The following is a 16941-nucleotide window of genomic DNA, read 5'->3' as shown; positions in this document are numbered from 1 at the left end:
AGAAGGAGGAGGAGAAGGAGGAGGAGAAGGAGGAGGAGAAGGAGGAGGAGAAGGAGGAGGAGAAGGAGGAGGAGAAGGAGGAGCAGAAAGAGGAGGAGAAGGAGGAGGAGAAGGAGGAGAGACCTCATCACAGATCACTCTTTTCTTGCTAGGGAAGGAGGAGGAGCAGGCACCAACCTCTTCTCTCTGCTGACCATTGACAGGACCTGAGGGATGGTAGGCAGATGTGCTGGGAGAAGCTAAGATTAGGTGTAAGGAAAATGTTTTTCACCCAGAGGGTGGTTGTGCAGTGGAAAAGGCTCCCCAGGGAGCAGTTATGGCACCAAGCCTGCCTGAGGTGAAGAAGCATTTGGATAACACTCTCAGGTACATGGTGTGATGCTTGGGGTGCCCCTACACAGGGACAGGAATTGAACTTGATGGGTCCCTTCCAGCTTGCCAGAATCCATGATCGTTAATTGATCAGGGATCTGGCACAGAGAAGGAAAAGACTCTAAGTACTTCCTGTGAGTGACAGGAGAGCAGGAATTAGAACTCACAGCAGTTCCAAACTTCCAGATGATGATTTTTTATTTTTTATTTTTTATCTACACACTGAAAAGAACACACTGCAGAAGTGTTCTGCAAAGACAGAATATAGTGACACAGTAAGAGAGAATACACACAGGAAACATCTTTTTTCCCCTCTCTTTTGATAAACTTCACAATGAAGATGACCAAAACTGTAGTCCCTCTGTCCCCGTTGCTTTCATGAGTATACTGTCAGTTCCTTCCTCCCCCAAAACAACTGAAAACCAGCCTGTGAGCAGCTGGGATGCCTTAGGGTAAACAGCAGAGATCAGTGTATCATAAGTGTAATTAAATTTTAAACCAGCCTTTTGGGGACTCCAGTTAAACAGAAAACCCATCTTCAAATAGGAGTATTTTTACTCTGAAAGTGAAGGGACTCGAGCATAGACCCTACGAGGAGAGGCTGAGAGAACTGGGGTTGTTCAGCCTAAAGAAGAGGCGGCTCAGGGGAGACCTCATCGCTCTCTACAACTACCTGAAAGGAGGGTGTAGCCAGGTGGGGGTTGGGCTCTTTTACCAAACGACTTTCAACAAGACAAGAGGGCATGGACTTAAGTTGTGCCAGGGGAAGTTTAGGTTAGATATTAGAAAGAATTTCTTTACGGAAAGAGTGATCCGTCATTGGAATGGGCTGCCCACTGAAGTGGTGGATTCTCCGTCCCTGGAGATATTTAAAAAAAGACTGGATGTGGCACTCAGTGCCATGGTCTAGCAACCGCAACGGTGGTTCAAGGGTTGGACTCGATGATCTCTGAGGTCCCTTCCAACCCAGCCAATTCTATGATTCTATGATTCTATGAAAGTTGTCCATGTTACAGAACACCCACATGCCCATTCTACACATAGGGTGCTAATAAGCTCTCTTTTATAGCTTCTGAGGGAATACTTCTGGGCTCTTTTTACTCAAATTATTCTGACTCCTTCTCAATCACCCATGCAAAGAGTCTGGAAGCACTTGCAGATGGGATAAAGCAGCACTTAATTTACAGGGAAACACAGAAGATCTTGTGTTATTTAGTATGCTACAAACTGGCATGTGTCAGCTCAGTTAAACAAAATTCAGATTTTAATCTATATCTCCAGTGAGCAACCTAGTCAAGAATTAAACTATGTCATGTGAGATGTATATGGAAAAGTAGTAATAGAACTCAGAATAAACTTTTAAGGTCAAAGATCAACTCACATCTAGGTCACAAGCCCTGGTAGAGCAGGGCAGCCAAATGCACACAAAGGAAGCAATACAATCAGCAGATAGAGCTGCCCAACATGAATGATCAGGTAGTCCCACTATAAACACAGCAGAGACCAAAGGGAAACATTTTTCTCAAAATAAGCACAGATCCTATGAAGAGAGGCTGAGGGAGCTGGGGGTGTTCAGCCTGGAGAAGAGGAGGCTCAGGGGAGACCTCATCACTCTCTACAACTCCCTGAAAGGAGGTTGGAGCCAGGGAAGGGTCAGGCTCTTTTCCCAGGCAACTCTCAGCAAGACAAGAGGGCAGGGTCTCAAGTTGTGCCAGGGGAGGTTTAGGTTGGATATTAGAAAGAATTTCTTAATGGAGAGGGTGATCAGACCTTGGAATGGGCTGCCCAGGGAAGTAGTGGATTCTCCGTGTCTGGAGATATTTCAAAAGAGACTGGATGTGGCACTCAGTGCCATGGGCTGGGAACTGCAGTGGGAGTGGATCAAGGGTTGGACTTGATGATCTCTGAGGTCCCTTCCAACCCAGCCAATTCTATGATTCTAGGATTTTGCTGGGAGTCAAGCTAGGCTACATCTTGCACCTCAAGCTGGACTTAAGAAGGGCCTCAATTTCTACACCATCACATCCCAGAAGGTGAGATAAGCACCTGGCATTTTACCACTGCAGTTTGCTAGAATGACTGATAACGTGTGAATACTGACACTATTTTGTTGATAGGATTTCAGGCTCCAGCACAGGTTTGTTTTGTTGCATTAATTGGTGTGTCTCCCAGTTTTAGAACTTGCCTCTCCTTCCAGATACACAAGGGGAAGAAACTCTAAAAGGCCATTAGAAAACTACCACAATGCAATGGCTTCAATAAGTGGCTGATTGAAAAGTTAAGTGTAAAAAGATACTAACACAGACTCCTAGCTGCAGCAGCAATGGTGAGCTTCAAACCATGTCTAACTCAGTGAAAGTTTGGTGTCTGCATTTGGATAGAAATAGGACTGTGAAACTCAAGAGAACGAGTCAGGTTAATTAAGCAGTAAAAATATAGCAAAGGAACAATTTTATTTCTCTTTTATTAAACTTCACAGGCAGCTTTGCTACTGTGAATTTTTACTGAATTCACAAAGTTTGCATCTTGTCTTATTTTAGGATTGCATGCATCTGTGTTTTAAGAGCATTTAGTCCTTTTAAACACTTACTTTTGCAAGACTATGCAGTTACTTGAGTTTTCAAACACTTCCAATACTGAATATTTCCAGGTTATTGATGCTGACATCTCTTATTGCTTGCTCCTAAAGCAAGATCTTAAAAACTGACTAGTTTTTACCATACAATGGAAAGCTGTGCCTTTTCAGTAGTTACCTGTTGTAACTGAAATCCCCAACTTTTGCAAGCTTCAGCTAGCACTCAGCCTGACAGATTCTGAAGCCACATGCTACCCCATCATCTTTCTCTGTGTCTCCTGGACTCCTTCTCTGCATAAGCCTGCACAAGAGTATGGTCTTCAGTCAATTCAGACACATCACTGAACAGCAAGAGCACGTATCTAGGCCCATAGCAGGGTGGTTAATTAACTGCACAAGGAACAGAGCTTGCTCTAGAGCCATCTTTAACACATATACAGAGAATACAGCTGACACTCAAGGAAAAATGCAATAAGTTTTGCATGCTTCACTTCCTCATAAAAAAATACTAATTGAAAAACAAACAAACAAGAAAAAAAAAACAGCAAAACCACCAGAGTTAAACAGAAGCTCTAGACTAGACTTAACTAAGAAAGATCTTGTCTCAAACACTGATGCTGGAACCCTCAAGTTTAAGACTCTTTTCAGAAAGGAATAAGACCTTGCAGATGGACAGATGAAAACATTTAGCTCCTTGTCATACTGCCTGCTCAAATCTACTGAGTTAATAATGGCTGGATGCACAAGAGAAAAGCAAGGGTTGCTTAATTTCACATTAAGCATTAGCACACAAAAAGGTAAGAAAAAATGTTTGCATCCAGTACCACCCCTTTTGGTGTTATCCAGCAGGTCTGCAGCTGTAATCCACCAGAGCTACAGCATTGTTAATAGCCTGGAAGAGCCTTCAGAAGAAAACAGGGCTTTCAGTCTTCCTAAAAGACTGCAATGGAGGGAGTTTTTCAGTCCAGGAAAATAAATTGTCAAATATGAGAGCAAACATACTGAGACTGATGGCACATATATTGAGTTCAGACAGGGATACTAAATAATAAAACAACTGTTACACTTCTATTCAAATAATCCAGGCCCAGACCATCAATTCCTTTTGGGACACTGGTATCACTCTGTATGTATGAAGTATGTATGTGCTTTGAGCAGGAGGCTGGACAGCCTCTGGAGTCCCTTTATAACTACAGTTTTACCATACCCCACCAAAATACCAGTGACAGCATCAGCCTTGAACACACACTACAGAAACAACACTTGCATTACCTGCTTTTCAGAGGATACCATGCCTGAATGTCTCCATCTTTTTCACTTTCCTGTGGCACAACAACTGCATCACTGAGCATAACTCGCATCTGAGAAGCATCCTGAAGGAGTCTGTGTCTGCAGAGCTGAGCTATGTGCTCTACTAACAGTGCACTTTGAGGAGGGCAGACAAATGTAAAAGTAAAGTAGGGTCAAGGAATGTTTCCTACTTCTTCCATGAAAAGGAACCTTCCTCTGCCTTCAGTGTTTCCCACTCTTTAGACTCTAAGGATCTGGCTGACCACAGAAAGTGACCATTTTCTTGGAGTTTCTTTTTCATCGGAGTGGTTGGCAAGGGAAGAAGCAGCTTTTATTTGTTCTCTGTTACATTTCTCTTTGTCATGTGCAATTGTTTTCTGGCTCACCTGGCTGCTGGTTTCTCCAGAAACAACCTGACTGAATCAACACACCAGTGAAAAATCACTGAACAGCATATTAAGGTTTCACAGATGTCTTTCCTCTTAAGACATCCTTACCCAATCACCCTGTCATAATAGAAAGCAATTTTGATAGGAGATGATCAGAGGAGCAAGGACAGAAATCAGAGGCTGCTCTGCTTTGAAAAAGAGCAGAAAACTTCTTATAAATGTCTGCTCCAAATAGCACTTTTTAAAATTCACACCTATGCCAAACTCAATCAGATCTTTTGTATTCATATGTTTTAGCATTCTTTGAGTTTCTTCATAATTTTTTTCAACAATCAAGTGGTAAATGTCTTAATCAAGAGTAACTGATGTGTATTAATCCAAAATACAGATGCCCTACAGCATTAGGTTGGCTACCCCCTAGAATTTATTCATTTTCCAAGTGATTTTGTGCATGTCATACTGCCAGCTTTCTCTAACACACTTTTCTGAGTCTTTTTACAGCTATTCTTTGAATGATTGTAGAAAAGTTGTCTTCCACAATAGCTTGATCCCTACATACATTTTAAGCCTGAAATTAAAAAAAAAAAGCACACCACTACACCAAAAAAACCCCTCAAATAAATAATTTTACCATTTTCTAATTGATGTTGAGCCAACTTTGTATAACTTAAAAGGAAAAAAAATTGTTTCTATTCCAATTCATTCATAAAAAGAAAAACAACAAACCTCAGCACTTTTTAACCAAGCTCCAAGTACAGGACAAGTTCTCACTATAGCTGTGACTGTGTAAGATCACTGAGTATCCAAGCAGCTGTGGAAAATTCACATCCTTTTTGGGAGAATGTGGAGATTTCCTCTTTTTTCATGATCAGGCCACAGGACTGAGGACACTCAAAACTGGACTATCACTTGAGTTTGATTTTCTGTTGCTCATGAATAGCTTTATTCAATATCAGAGATAAACAAACAATATTTGATGAAATTTCAAAGATACTTTGTTGTTCTCTGCTTGATTCTAGACTACATGATCTACATCGAAATACTCAGGGCTTGCAATGTAAATAATCAGGAACAATTTAAAGTCTCCAACTAATTCAGTTTTAGGAAATTTCAATAAAAATCCTAATGTAATTCCTTCAGGTTTGTCTCTACTGTCAAAAAAGTTTTTAAAAAAATCTTCTCAGCTACTCTTCCTACGTACAGCTCAAGTTGTTTGAGTTCAGTTCTTCAAAGAACACTAATGAATCACTTCAGATTTCTTTTTGTGCTTCATCTTCACACTTCTTGTGTTAGGTTATACTGAAAACACAATGAATGGTGTCAAAATACAAAGCTGTACCAGAAATTTTCCATGTGCATCTCTAACAGTCTCCCATCCTCTGTACTTAAAACCCAGTCATTCATGTGCACTGTCCTGTTCCAGTGGGAAAAGCAAGACAGACACTGCCTTCTGTTCTGCCAGTCAGGAGCTGCAGGTATTCATGAATCCCTGAAACAGGAGCAGGTGAAGACTGGGTTCAAAGCTGTGGTTACCCAGCTGTTTATTCTAAAATTCAGGCAGCTAAAATTCAGGCAGTAAATTCTAAATTCAGGCAGCTGTCAAATGAAAGATGCTTCACCCTTCCTTGGTTTCAGCCCTTCCTTTTGGCTACTTATGCCAAAAGCTACATATATTCCACTGCACAGAAGCCAAGTGAGCAAATTGGATCATGCTCAAAAATCAGCACATTTCAGTCTTCAGCCAGACTTTTTTTGACTCTGGTTATTGTACAGCAACATGAGCACCAATTCTGGCACAAGAGAGGCACAGAAGTCAGCAGTTAGAGCAGGCAGGAAGGCAGGTCACTACTTTCAGAGCAGCAGCTTAATTTAAAGCTTTATCAAGGTGGCCATTTAATCACAACCTGCCAAACCTCAAGATACAGGATCCTGTTATTAGACACTGCTAAAGGAAAATTTAACTTTACAGAAATTCAGACAACTAACTGTTAAAGTATTAGGTGGGAAGGGAGGGGGAAAGGGCTCTATTTGCACTGATTTACTGGCTCTCCCAGCCAGTCCAAGAGAACACAGACACACTATCCTGTACATAGAATTTTAATTAAAAAATGAACAAACAAAAGACATCCACCTGAATGCCTCAGACTAGGGTTAAATTTATGTCCACAACCCACTTCTCCTCTCAAACAGACGTTTATAAGAGATTATTAGACCAGTTAGTCAAACCTTGTCTTTTCAAGGAACAGACTGAAACTCAGGAGGTCTTAGAATATTTAATATGGTTTGAGGCGTGTAACTCAGAGAAGCCCTAAGTACTGTAAGTGGTAAGATAAAAGTTCTGTCTCAGCATTTTCTAGTCTTAATCAGCACACTGCATGAGCAGATCACTAATATATAAAAGGCAAATAAAGTATGTAATGACATTTTGGAGACATCTGACCCACTAAAGTATTTTTTGAAAGCTCAGCCTCAAAATTACTCTATGTGTGTCAGTTAAGTTTGTCTCCTGCTAACTCAGGAGAGGTCAGAAGGGAAGCTATTGGCTAAATACCTTAATACTTACACTGTTTAAAAAAAAAAACATTGATCAATAGAGAAATTATATGTAATCTAGCAAAACAGTCACCATTTAAAAACATAAAGAAGTGAGCAGTGAAGGTGAAGAAAGCCACCTGCAAGCCAAGTATATGGGATGGAATATTCTTTTTGGTCAATTCTGGCATCTCTCTTGTCCGTTCCTCCCCAAAGGAGGCTGCAGGTGGGACCTCTTTATTCCTTCTGGAGGGTAAAATGTTCCTCAGAGCTGAGCAGTGCCCTTGGCTCTGCACACCAGTCTCTAGCAGTAACTATAAACATCGAGTGTTATCAGTCCTAGGAGCAGACACTGACTGAGAAACTTGCTGTTAATTTCAGCAAGTGCAACTACTTACAAGAGACTGAGCTGAAAGCAAAAGTACAAGACAGAAAATCACCTTTATCCTGGCCCAAACAAGGCACTAATAACCATTTACTGTGACTCACAGATAACATTTTACTGAGGAAATCTTGAGTATCAAGAATCACAACTACATAACTTTCTGATTCACCTCACCTAACCCTGAAGGGAGTTTACTTGAGAAAGAAGAAATGTGTATCACAACTCATAGGCTTTCTCCCTGCTAGCTTTCAAAAGTCTACTGTAAGGCACTTCAGAATCTTTCACTATTAAAGAAAAAAAGAGAACAAAAGTTCTTTTCCATATAATATATCAGTTGCATGGAAATGGGGTAATTAGGTCACAGGAGTTTAAATGGAAGTCTAATCTTCCTGTAAATTCCTGTAACCAGTAGAGTGAGGGCTGGGCCCTCGCAGGGCAGAATGGTAAGAATTAGGTTCCCTTTTCCCAGTTGCTTCCTTGGAAACATTCTCTCTCCAACTCTCTTATTCCTGTATTTACTCACACATCATTCCAGCAAAATCTGTCAGAATTCTGCACTTGACACTGCCTAAATCTACCTGTTATGTTACAATGAGGGGGGGGTGAAGTTGAGAGACACCTTGACACATGGATACCAGTTTTCACACTGAGCATGAAGGAGGAAAATGCCAGCTCAGAGAATAATGAACCTAATAAAAAACTACACCAAAACAACCTTTCTGGCCCCCACCACCATTACCTATCTTCCCAACTTTCCATGAGGTATCTGCAGTGCAACAAGGGATAAGCTTTTTGGAGTTTCTGAAAGTCAGAACAAGTATTTTAAAAGTTAACAGAAACTATTATAATACTGAAACTGACTGTATACATAGTGCTCAAAAATAGTAGAAATCAAAACTACTTGAGCCACAGTTGAAGCAAATGTATACCACATTATATAATTTCAGTTAATACCTATGCTTCCCAAGGATGAAAGCTATTTTCTCCCTACAACATCTCTACAGAAAAGAAAGCAGAGGCATTTTGTGAAACCACAAAGGCATTCCTATCCTTTAAACCTTAACACTTCTCTCTTTAAGCTCTTCAAGCCTATCATAGTCTCCACAATAAAATAAGAAAAAAAACTCACAGTTATTAGAGCAATAAAGGCAGATAACATTTATTCAAACAGAGTAGTCAAATGCTAAAATGTTTTATAAAAATTGTACATGCATTTGGCCTTCTCGACTGCACCATTCCAGAATGCACTATGAGGGTGTAACACAAACCAAAGGTTGGAAAATACCACCTAATGCTGACTGCCCTATGTCAGTGTTGTTCTTGGCACAGCACCATTAAATAAGATAATTTTATTAGTAAAAATATTTTAGCCCATAGCTGTACTGCATTCAGTAACTCAAAATCTCAGGAAGTGGCTTGATTTCAAATCAAGTACCAGGCAGCAGAGAACAAACAGCAAAGACAAGTTTTTGCCTTTATTATACACACTTCCTCCCTTCTTTCCAAAAATCAACCCAGTTTTCAGAAAAGCTGTGGACCAAACAACTCCAATAGCAACTTAATATCTGTAAGACTTAAAAGCAGATCTTTGGATTTGATCCCCCTTCTAACCCTGATACACTTAGAATAAATCAAAATGCTGCTTCTCTGGCTCTGAAGTAGTTCCACTGAGGCATGGACAGCAGAGCAGAATGGGCCATTTGGATCTGTTTTCACTTTAAAAAAATTAATTAGTAAAATTAATCCCTTTCCCCAGCCTCTATGACTTTAAGGGTGCTATACACAGAACACCCTGAATCCCAGTCATCACAATCTGATGTTTTGCCCACCTTTCCTCCAAGCACAAAAGGAAAAAGGGAAGAGCAGGCCTTGAAGTAACTACAGATGTGTGAGGTTATCCAGCAAGTCAAGACATGCAATAACCAACTCTCAGCATCACTATTTTCATGGAAATATTGCAGTTTAATTGCCTATTTTTTATCTAGAGTGTTGATTTTCAAGAAGAGCAGGCTGTTTTGAAGGTATTCCTAGGCTTGTAGGAAGATGGAAGCCCATGTAACTGGGCTCAATTAAAAAAAGCTCTCTAGCTCCATGAACTCAAAAATTCAAATTTGGCCCAGAAAAATCAGTGCTAAAAGAAAGGCAGGAAGGAGGAACATGTGAAGGTTTTGTTTTTTGGTTTTTTTTTTTAAATGATGTAATGAAATGGTAATTTGCATTTCCTAAATGATGTTACTCCAGTGCTGACACAGATAAACAAAAATGAAGTGCAGAAACTGACAGTGAGAGGTCTAGGTCTAGAGAAGAACAGGAAATCCAAGTTTATATGTCAATATTGGTTTAATTGTCATTTAGGCATTACAAAAGGTCTGAGAAAGCTTAGCAATATTGCAGTAATATGCAAATTATTGTGCCATCAGCTTTCTAAAGGAGTTTGAGGTAAAAGAGGCAGCAGGGAGAGATATGTGCACTCTTGCCTATCAACAGTCATCTGTGCAGAAATCACAATTTGCTTCAGCCAGTACATCTTGAGAATATGGAAAATAACAAGATGTCATTATATTCACATTTTCACAGAATATTTGGATGCAAATTAAATAAATATCAAAGATTTAAATAGTAAGCTCGTGAAGATTTCTCAGACTAATATTCATCTGCTAAAGAGGTGCTGTTCTCACTGATCAGAGGGTTCAAAAGGGTCCCACAATTTCAAGACAGAGTTAACTTACTCCTCCTTAGGTCCAGACAGACCAGTGTCTTTTTGACAGGAAAAATGAGTGACTACTGCAAAATGCTTAAGAAAGGAACCTACAGATAGTCAATTATGGGAAGATACAGAACTAAGTGTACCACTACAGTGCTTTACTATTAAAACCAAACTCCAGGAAGGTACAAAATTGTTTTTCATGTATTTTAAGACTGCTTTATAAAAAGCTGGCATAAATGGATGCTTGCAGTTACATGGAATTTAGCCTGTCTTTATGATTCATGTAGTTTAGTTTAAAAAGATAGGTGCTCAGGAATAGGTACAGTTCCAGATAAACAACTGGAACTTAAGTACCACCTGCTTCAAGTTATTACCAGGCATTCAGATGGCAGATCTGCACACCCCCTCCATTACTGACAGAGTAACTGGAATTTTTAACTGCCCTTGATGCATCCTGGGGAAAGAAGTGATTAGAAATTCCAGATAAAACTGGCAGGAGAGAGAGGTGGCCATGTTCATGCTTTATTTCCAGCTCTTGAGCCCTCAAGTTCTCATTCATTAGGTGTACCTGTAACACACAGCCATATTTTGCTTATTTTGCTTATCTTCTTAAGGAACAGCATGTCAAAGTGCTCTTTACCACCTGTTAACTGGTAACCAGTTTCCCCCCTCCTGGTCTCCAGCTTTCTTGCACTTTCTCTCCTCTTACCAAACCCCTGCCTTTCATCTTTACAGAATATGATGGAAGATGTTTCAGGTAGTTTCCTGGGAATGTGTTCAAAAAGCCTCCATCACTATGGATGAGAAGCATTCAAGAAAAGTCTCACAGGATGATTTTATGCATATTCCCAATCTTTTCATTACTCAGTTATGGTACCTGTAATAAATACAGTACCATTAATGCTTACACCTATCCCTGCCAGTTTTTAAAGACTTAAATAACACGATTCCTTTCAGTCTAAACCATGTTTACATTTATTCAACTATAGAGAATAATAATTGCAGTACCATTGTTAAAATCCCCCCCCCAAAATCTCCTCTCCCATTACTTCCTGTCTAGTGGAAAGGTTAAAAGAAGCCTCACCTTGAGCATTCAGGATGTAGAATAACCTCAAGTATCTCAATTTGATATATATACATGAAAAATCACTAGATTTGCTTATTCATAACAGAGATGAGCTTCCTTTAATAGTGTGCATTTTTTTTCTGATTATATTCCACAGTTTCACTACCCTTTGTAGTAAAGGATGTTAAACCTTTTAGCTCACAAAAATTAAAAAAACCACATATAACCCTATACTAACAACTACTTTTGAGTACTTTTTCCTTCAAGTGTACCTTCAGAAAGCAAAGCAACAAGAGGATCCACTTTATTTTTTCCATACAAACACATAAGAATAAAAGTCTGGTTTTCACAAAACTATTCTTGAATATTCAGTTAATTTCTCTGCAACTACAGTAAGAAACATTTTCATTTTGTTTTAAAATGTAGGGTAAAAAGCCATGCAATTTCTTCAGTATAGGCTTAGTACCATCACATTTTCACCCCAAGGTCAAAAGACTCTCCCTATAAGCACTCTTCCACATTTAAGACAGAATGTTGCTCCAACTTTTCCAAGAAACTGTGGCAAGGACAGATGTGGAAATTCCTCTCTATTTGACATGATATTGATTAAAAAAATGTTTGCTGCCCACTTCTTTCATTACATTTCTTTAGTCAAGAAAATACGACCTCTTCCTTGTCAGTGGAAAAAAAGTATTGCTATGATACATATCTGAGTGATGATCTATCTGCAAGATGATATTGTAATTTTTTCATTAACTACGGAGGGAAAGAAGCAGAAAAGATGTTACTTCAAGATTATCTACAGCCTGATCCTTTATGTTAGCCCTGCTCTACCTCAGTCTTTCACTAGTGTCACTGGTAATAATGTCCATCCCACCTGCACAAAAAAATAATAAAATTAAGTACAGACTGGTAAACCACATCATGGCAAAAGTCAAGGATACATTCTTTTTGTTTTTTATTGTAAGGAGTATTATTTAACCTAGGTAAAAGTTGAATGGTGATAGGTAATTGTGAGTAAGAGTCTACAGAACAAGAGGTTCAAAACAAATGGCACAAACTTGAAGTTCCCCCTAAACATGAGTAGGAACTTTGTTACTTGGAGGGTAGCTGGAGCAAGCTGCCCAGAGGTAGTGGAATCTGTGTCTCTGATGACATTAAAACCCTGTCTGGATGCCCTCCTGTGCAACCTGCTCCCTCTGAGTCTGCCCTGGAAGGGGGGTCAGACTAGATGATCTCTAGAGGTCTGTCCCAACCTTCCTACCCTTCTGTGTTTCTGTGAAACTCTGTGTGGCAAAGGAAGACACTATGGCAGAATATGAAGTGAAGGAAAGAATGCCAAGACCATGATTTTCTTACAAAAATGTGAAAAAAAAAGAAAAAACAGTGCTACACAGCAACAGAATTAATTCGTATTTACAACACATGCTTAGATTTGGCAATTAAAGGTGTTTTTGCAAAAAATTATTGAAGTGAGGGAAGGAGGAATCCAGTTTCAAAACCAGTGCATTCAAGATTCCCTAACTGTAGCAGTCACATTTATAGATGAGAAAGAAGACTGCTGCACCAAATCCACCTTATTGTCCCAAATCAAAAAATCAGGTAAGCAGTTTAGAACACCATGGGAATAACAAAAAGAATAGAAGAGGAAAATAACTGCTCAAAGGATTCGTATTTACTGCCCTTTAAATGCAAATTATCTTCAAGAAAGATCTTTCTCTTCTTGAAGTTTTTTTTTCAGATGATAAAGCAGTAAATATACACAAGCTCCATCATCTCTCACCAAACAAATCAAAGCATTTACTTCACTCCTTTCACATTTTTAAACAAGCATATGAACACAGGACATAACCTTATGCTGTAACAGTTTAACCCTGCAGCATCAGCTAACACATTTCATCAGGATTAAGCCTACATGCTGCACAGCCTACTTACTTCCTTTTTCTACTTTGCTTCCTTTTTCTACTTTCAGGAAATGGTTAAGTCCTAAAACAACTAAAAGCTTTTAGCTAACCTACCACTGACGTGGTCCTGGCACAATTCTTTGATCTCTTATTTAATGAAGATGCATGAAAAAGAACTGACACAGTCCTTCAGAAGACAGAAATATTTCAGTATGCTGCCTAACACCATGGTCTGCCAAGCAGGGACACCAAACAGGCTCCAACTTCAGTTTTTACACAACATTAAAAGCTTATCAAACAGTAACAATTATGCCTCCCATAACTGCCCATACCAGTTAGGCCCTCAAAGTACTGTTTACCTGGCTCTAAATAAGAACAAAGATAACACGTTAGGAAATACACAGCACATTGCAAAACATTTATTTACTATGCCAAACTGCACGTTTCCCCATGCTGTATGAAAATCAGGATATTCTCTCCCTAAAGCAATTGATAGTAATATTTTATTCTAAAGAGAAATGGAAGTGAGAACAGGAAAAATGGCTTTGTTGTAGCCTTTAAAATGCTTTGTATTAAAAACTTTGTATTGCTAGCAACAGATGTCTGTACAACATAGTCCTAAAAGCAAGATGAAGTGAGCATTTCTCTGCACTAAGATTTGTGGGATTTTTTCCTGGAACTCACGTTTGCCATGACCATGGCATTTTAGCAGCACTGTCATCAGGGACACTGTCATCAGGGACACTGTCATCAGGGACACATCAGGACTATCAGCTATGTAGTCCAGTGGTAGACATAACAAGGTATTTAAAATTCAACAGAATCAAACAAAAGTTTATAGTTCAACTGATAATCAAACCCATAAAAATATAAAGAAGGAAACCGGACTGTTTTGTTTTTTATACTGATTGTATTCACTGTGCAGTTGACATTAAATCAGAAACTTATTTTTCAAAGTCTTTTAGAAACTTAGCATATGTTCATTCCAAGAAAAAGGGCACTTTAGTACTCTGAGCTGTAATTTTCAGCAGAAAAGATACAGCTGTGTTTCTGATTCAGGGTAATTTAAAGTACATCTTAGTATATACCACTCTATAACAAACTTTAGAGGAGTTCAGAATCCAAGTTTAAACAGAGAGTAAGCTACACCTACTTTTCTTAACTTCCACTTGCTATCTCACTGCCTGTCCCTTCTGATCTGGTAATCAATGTGATTTGCTTTGTTGGATCACAGCAAGCTCACTTTGAAATCACCACGGGCATTTAGAGTTTACCAGTACCCTGAAGCTGCTTGCTGTGAGACAGAGCCACATGCAGAGGCTCATGCTGGTTTTAGAGAATACATAATATTCAAGAGAGGGATGTCATCCCATCAGCAAAACCTCAGTTTTTGTTGGTTTAGTACTCTCATTAAAAAAAATAATTTTCTTTATGATGTTTACATGTTCCTTCATAGACTCACTGTTTTGTTGCTAAAACATACTATTTTTTTTTTTAGTAAATAAAATTTCAAGGTAAATATTAAGCACTGCTCATTTCCTTAGGAAATGTAAATCTCAAAAAAATCCAGATGCAGATAATAACAGATGAATGCAGGTATCTACATGTGACACTGATGTATAACTATTATTATCAATGCACACATCTTAAAGTGTTTCCCCTTTTCAAAGATGTTCTGTATTGACTCCATTGTTTCCACTATTGAACCACTGGCAATACAATTAAGTAATACTTCAATCAGTTTTTTAGGGGGTTGTGTATGTAGTTTTTTGTGTGTTGGTTTAAAAAAAAGAAAAAAAGGAAAAAAAAAAGCAAGAAAACAAGCTTTGTAGATCTCTCAATGTTAATTGCTTTTCTACTACTTATCCACAATATGGATCTTCAAGTTCCACACTTCTTAATAAGCATTTAGTTGCAACTATTACTCATACTTTAGAGCTGTCAGAATTCATACCAAATGGAAAATTGTGGTATAATTTATCATTTAACACACAAGTAATTCTCTATTAGGTACACATAGTTGACATTAATGTAATTGCTATAGACATGAATAAAAATTCCAGCATACTCATCCAAATGTACAGTGCAGGCCAACTAAGACAATCTCTAAACATTTGCCTGAATCAGAATGGTCTGGTTTAGAGTAAGTTTCAAAAAAAATAACAAAGGGAGTGACAAAATTAAGTCATTTTCCCAGTTTCCTTAATATAAAACATCAGTTTCAAGACACAAGAAAATTGCTAGAGCTTCCACTGCTTACACTAGCTGCTTGTTTGATAAACTTGCAATAACTCAGCCCATCTTTTGTTGAGAAAAACCCAAACTGTCTGGATGCTGCACTTAGTTTTACCCTTAAAAATGCAGGAGCTCTCTTGGAAGCTGGGAAAAGGGACATCTTTAGAACAGGGTATTCAAAATACTTCTCTGTTTCCCTACCTGTTTCTCACTCAGAGCTGTAATTTTGGCTTGAAGTTCATGAAGCTGTTTCTTCAAATCAGCGTTCTGATTAGAAAGAAAAAACATCTGTGAGAAAGATATTCCATTTGTTAACATCGAGTAGAAGCAGAAAGGGGTTTGTTTTTGTTTTGGTGTTGGGTTTGTTGGTTTATTTGCTTGGCGGGGGCTGTGGGGCTTGGATTGTTTTTCTTTGTTTGGGGGGGTTTGGTTTGTTTTGGTTTGTTGTGGTTTTTTTGGCAAAGTGTACAACAAATACAGCACCTCTGGATGCACAGTCAATAAAATTCAAGGCTCAACAAAGCCTTACTTAAGTCACTGGGTACAACCAAATCAGATGCCCCTTCCAGCAGTCAGAGAGACAACCCAGTTTTGAATGAAGATTTCATTAAAGCATCCATTAGTGCTGACCACATTATAAAGCACATTTGTACATTTCATCAGTCTTACAAATTAAATGAGAAATGTTGTTAATACATAATAAATATATTGTATAAAACAGTATGCTATGCTATGTTATCTAAAACACTCTTATCTACACTTTTTACTCCACGTCATTATGGTACATTTGACAGTGTAGAGCACCTGCAAACACATCTATTGAATCTTAATTGACACATGTGTCAAATTAAGGCAAACATATCTAAATCTTCATTTCCAAGTATGTTTATGCCTTAGACTGCACTTAGGAGAATGGCATTTGCTGTAGCATATCATTCATGGCAGCACTTTGCCTACAACAACATGCTCAAGTTTAAGATTTGAAAGTGATATTCATCACTATAAAAATGCAGTCAGGAAACTCCTTTTTACCAGGACTAATTCTTTCCTACTAAAAGTAAGATAAAAGACAAAACAAAAATTAAAATATCATAATAAAAATAATAAAAATGGAAAAAAAATTAAAATCTGTCCACAGTTGAAAGCCTGTGAAGCTCTTCAGAAACATGGCAGAGAAGGAAGATTCCCTGTTTTTTCTCTTTTTCCACTTCTATAGTTTTCTTTTTTGTTGTAAACTCTTTACAGTAGGTGATACAGGTTTCTGTGCTGCACAAATATTAATATATAGGACTAATATCATTACAGGAACTTCATGCTCAGGACAACTTTCCTATTTTAATATTCTTCCATAGAATTTTGGAATGTTTGAAGGTATTCTTCTCCAGTAAACACAGAATTCTAGCAAGACCAGGTATTGACCAGTCATCCTCCCTTCTTCTAGATTCCATGTAATAATCTGGGATAAAAATGCAGTAAGAACCTTGGA

At 38.5% G+C, this 16941-nt stretch overlaps 1 protein-coding gene across 10 annotated transcripts in view; it reads right to left on the bottom strand.

Annotated features, from left to right (window-relative positions):
• The window catches only part of PHF21A (PHD finger protein 21A), a 128586-nt gene that overhangs the window by 68823 nt on the left and 42822 nt on the right, over positions 1–16941 (bottom strand). For all 10 annotated transcript variants that reach the window (XM_030452194.1, XM_030452186.1, XM_030452190.1 and 7 more), the window contains one exon: positions 15657–15722. In XM_030452194.1, the coding sequence (XP_030308054.1) occupies positions 15657–15722 (66 nt within the window). The remainder of the gene's footprint in view (positions 1–15656; positions 15723–16941) is intronic.

Source organism: Calypte anna, chromosome 5A (assembly GCF_003957555.1).
Source record: "Calypte anna isolate BGI_N300 chromosome 5A, bCalAnn1_v1.p, whole genome shotgun sequence".
NCBI lineage: Eukaryota > Metazoa > Chordata > Aves > Apodiformes > Trochilidae > Calypte > Calypte anna.
Note: the sequence above shows the minus strand (reverse complement) of the source record. Positions and strands in the feature narration are given on the sequence as shown.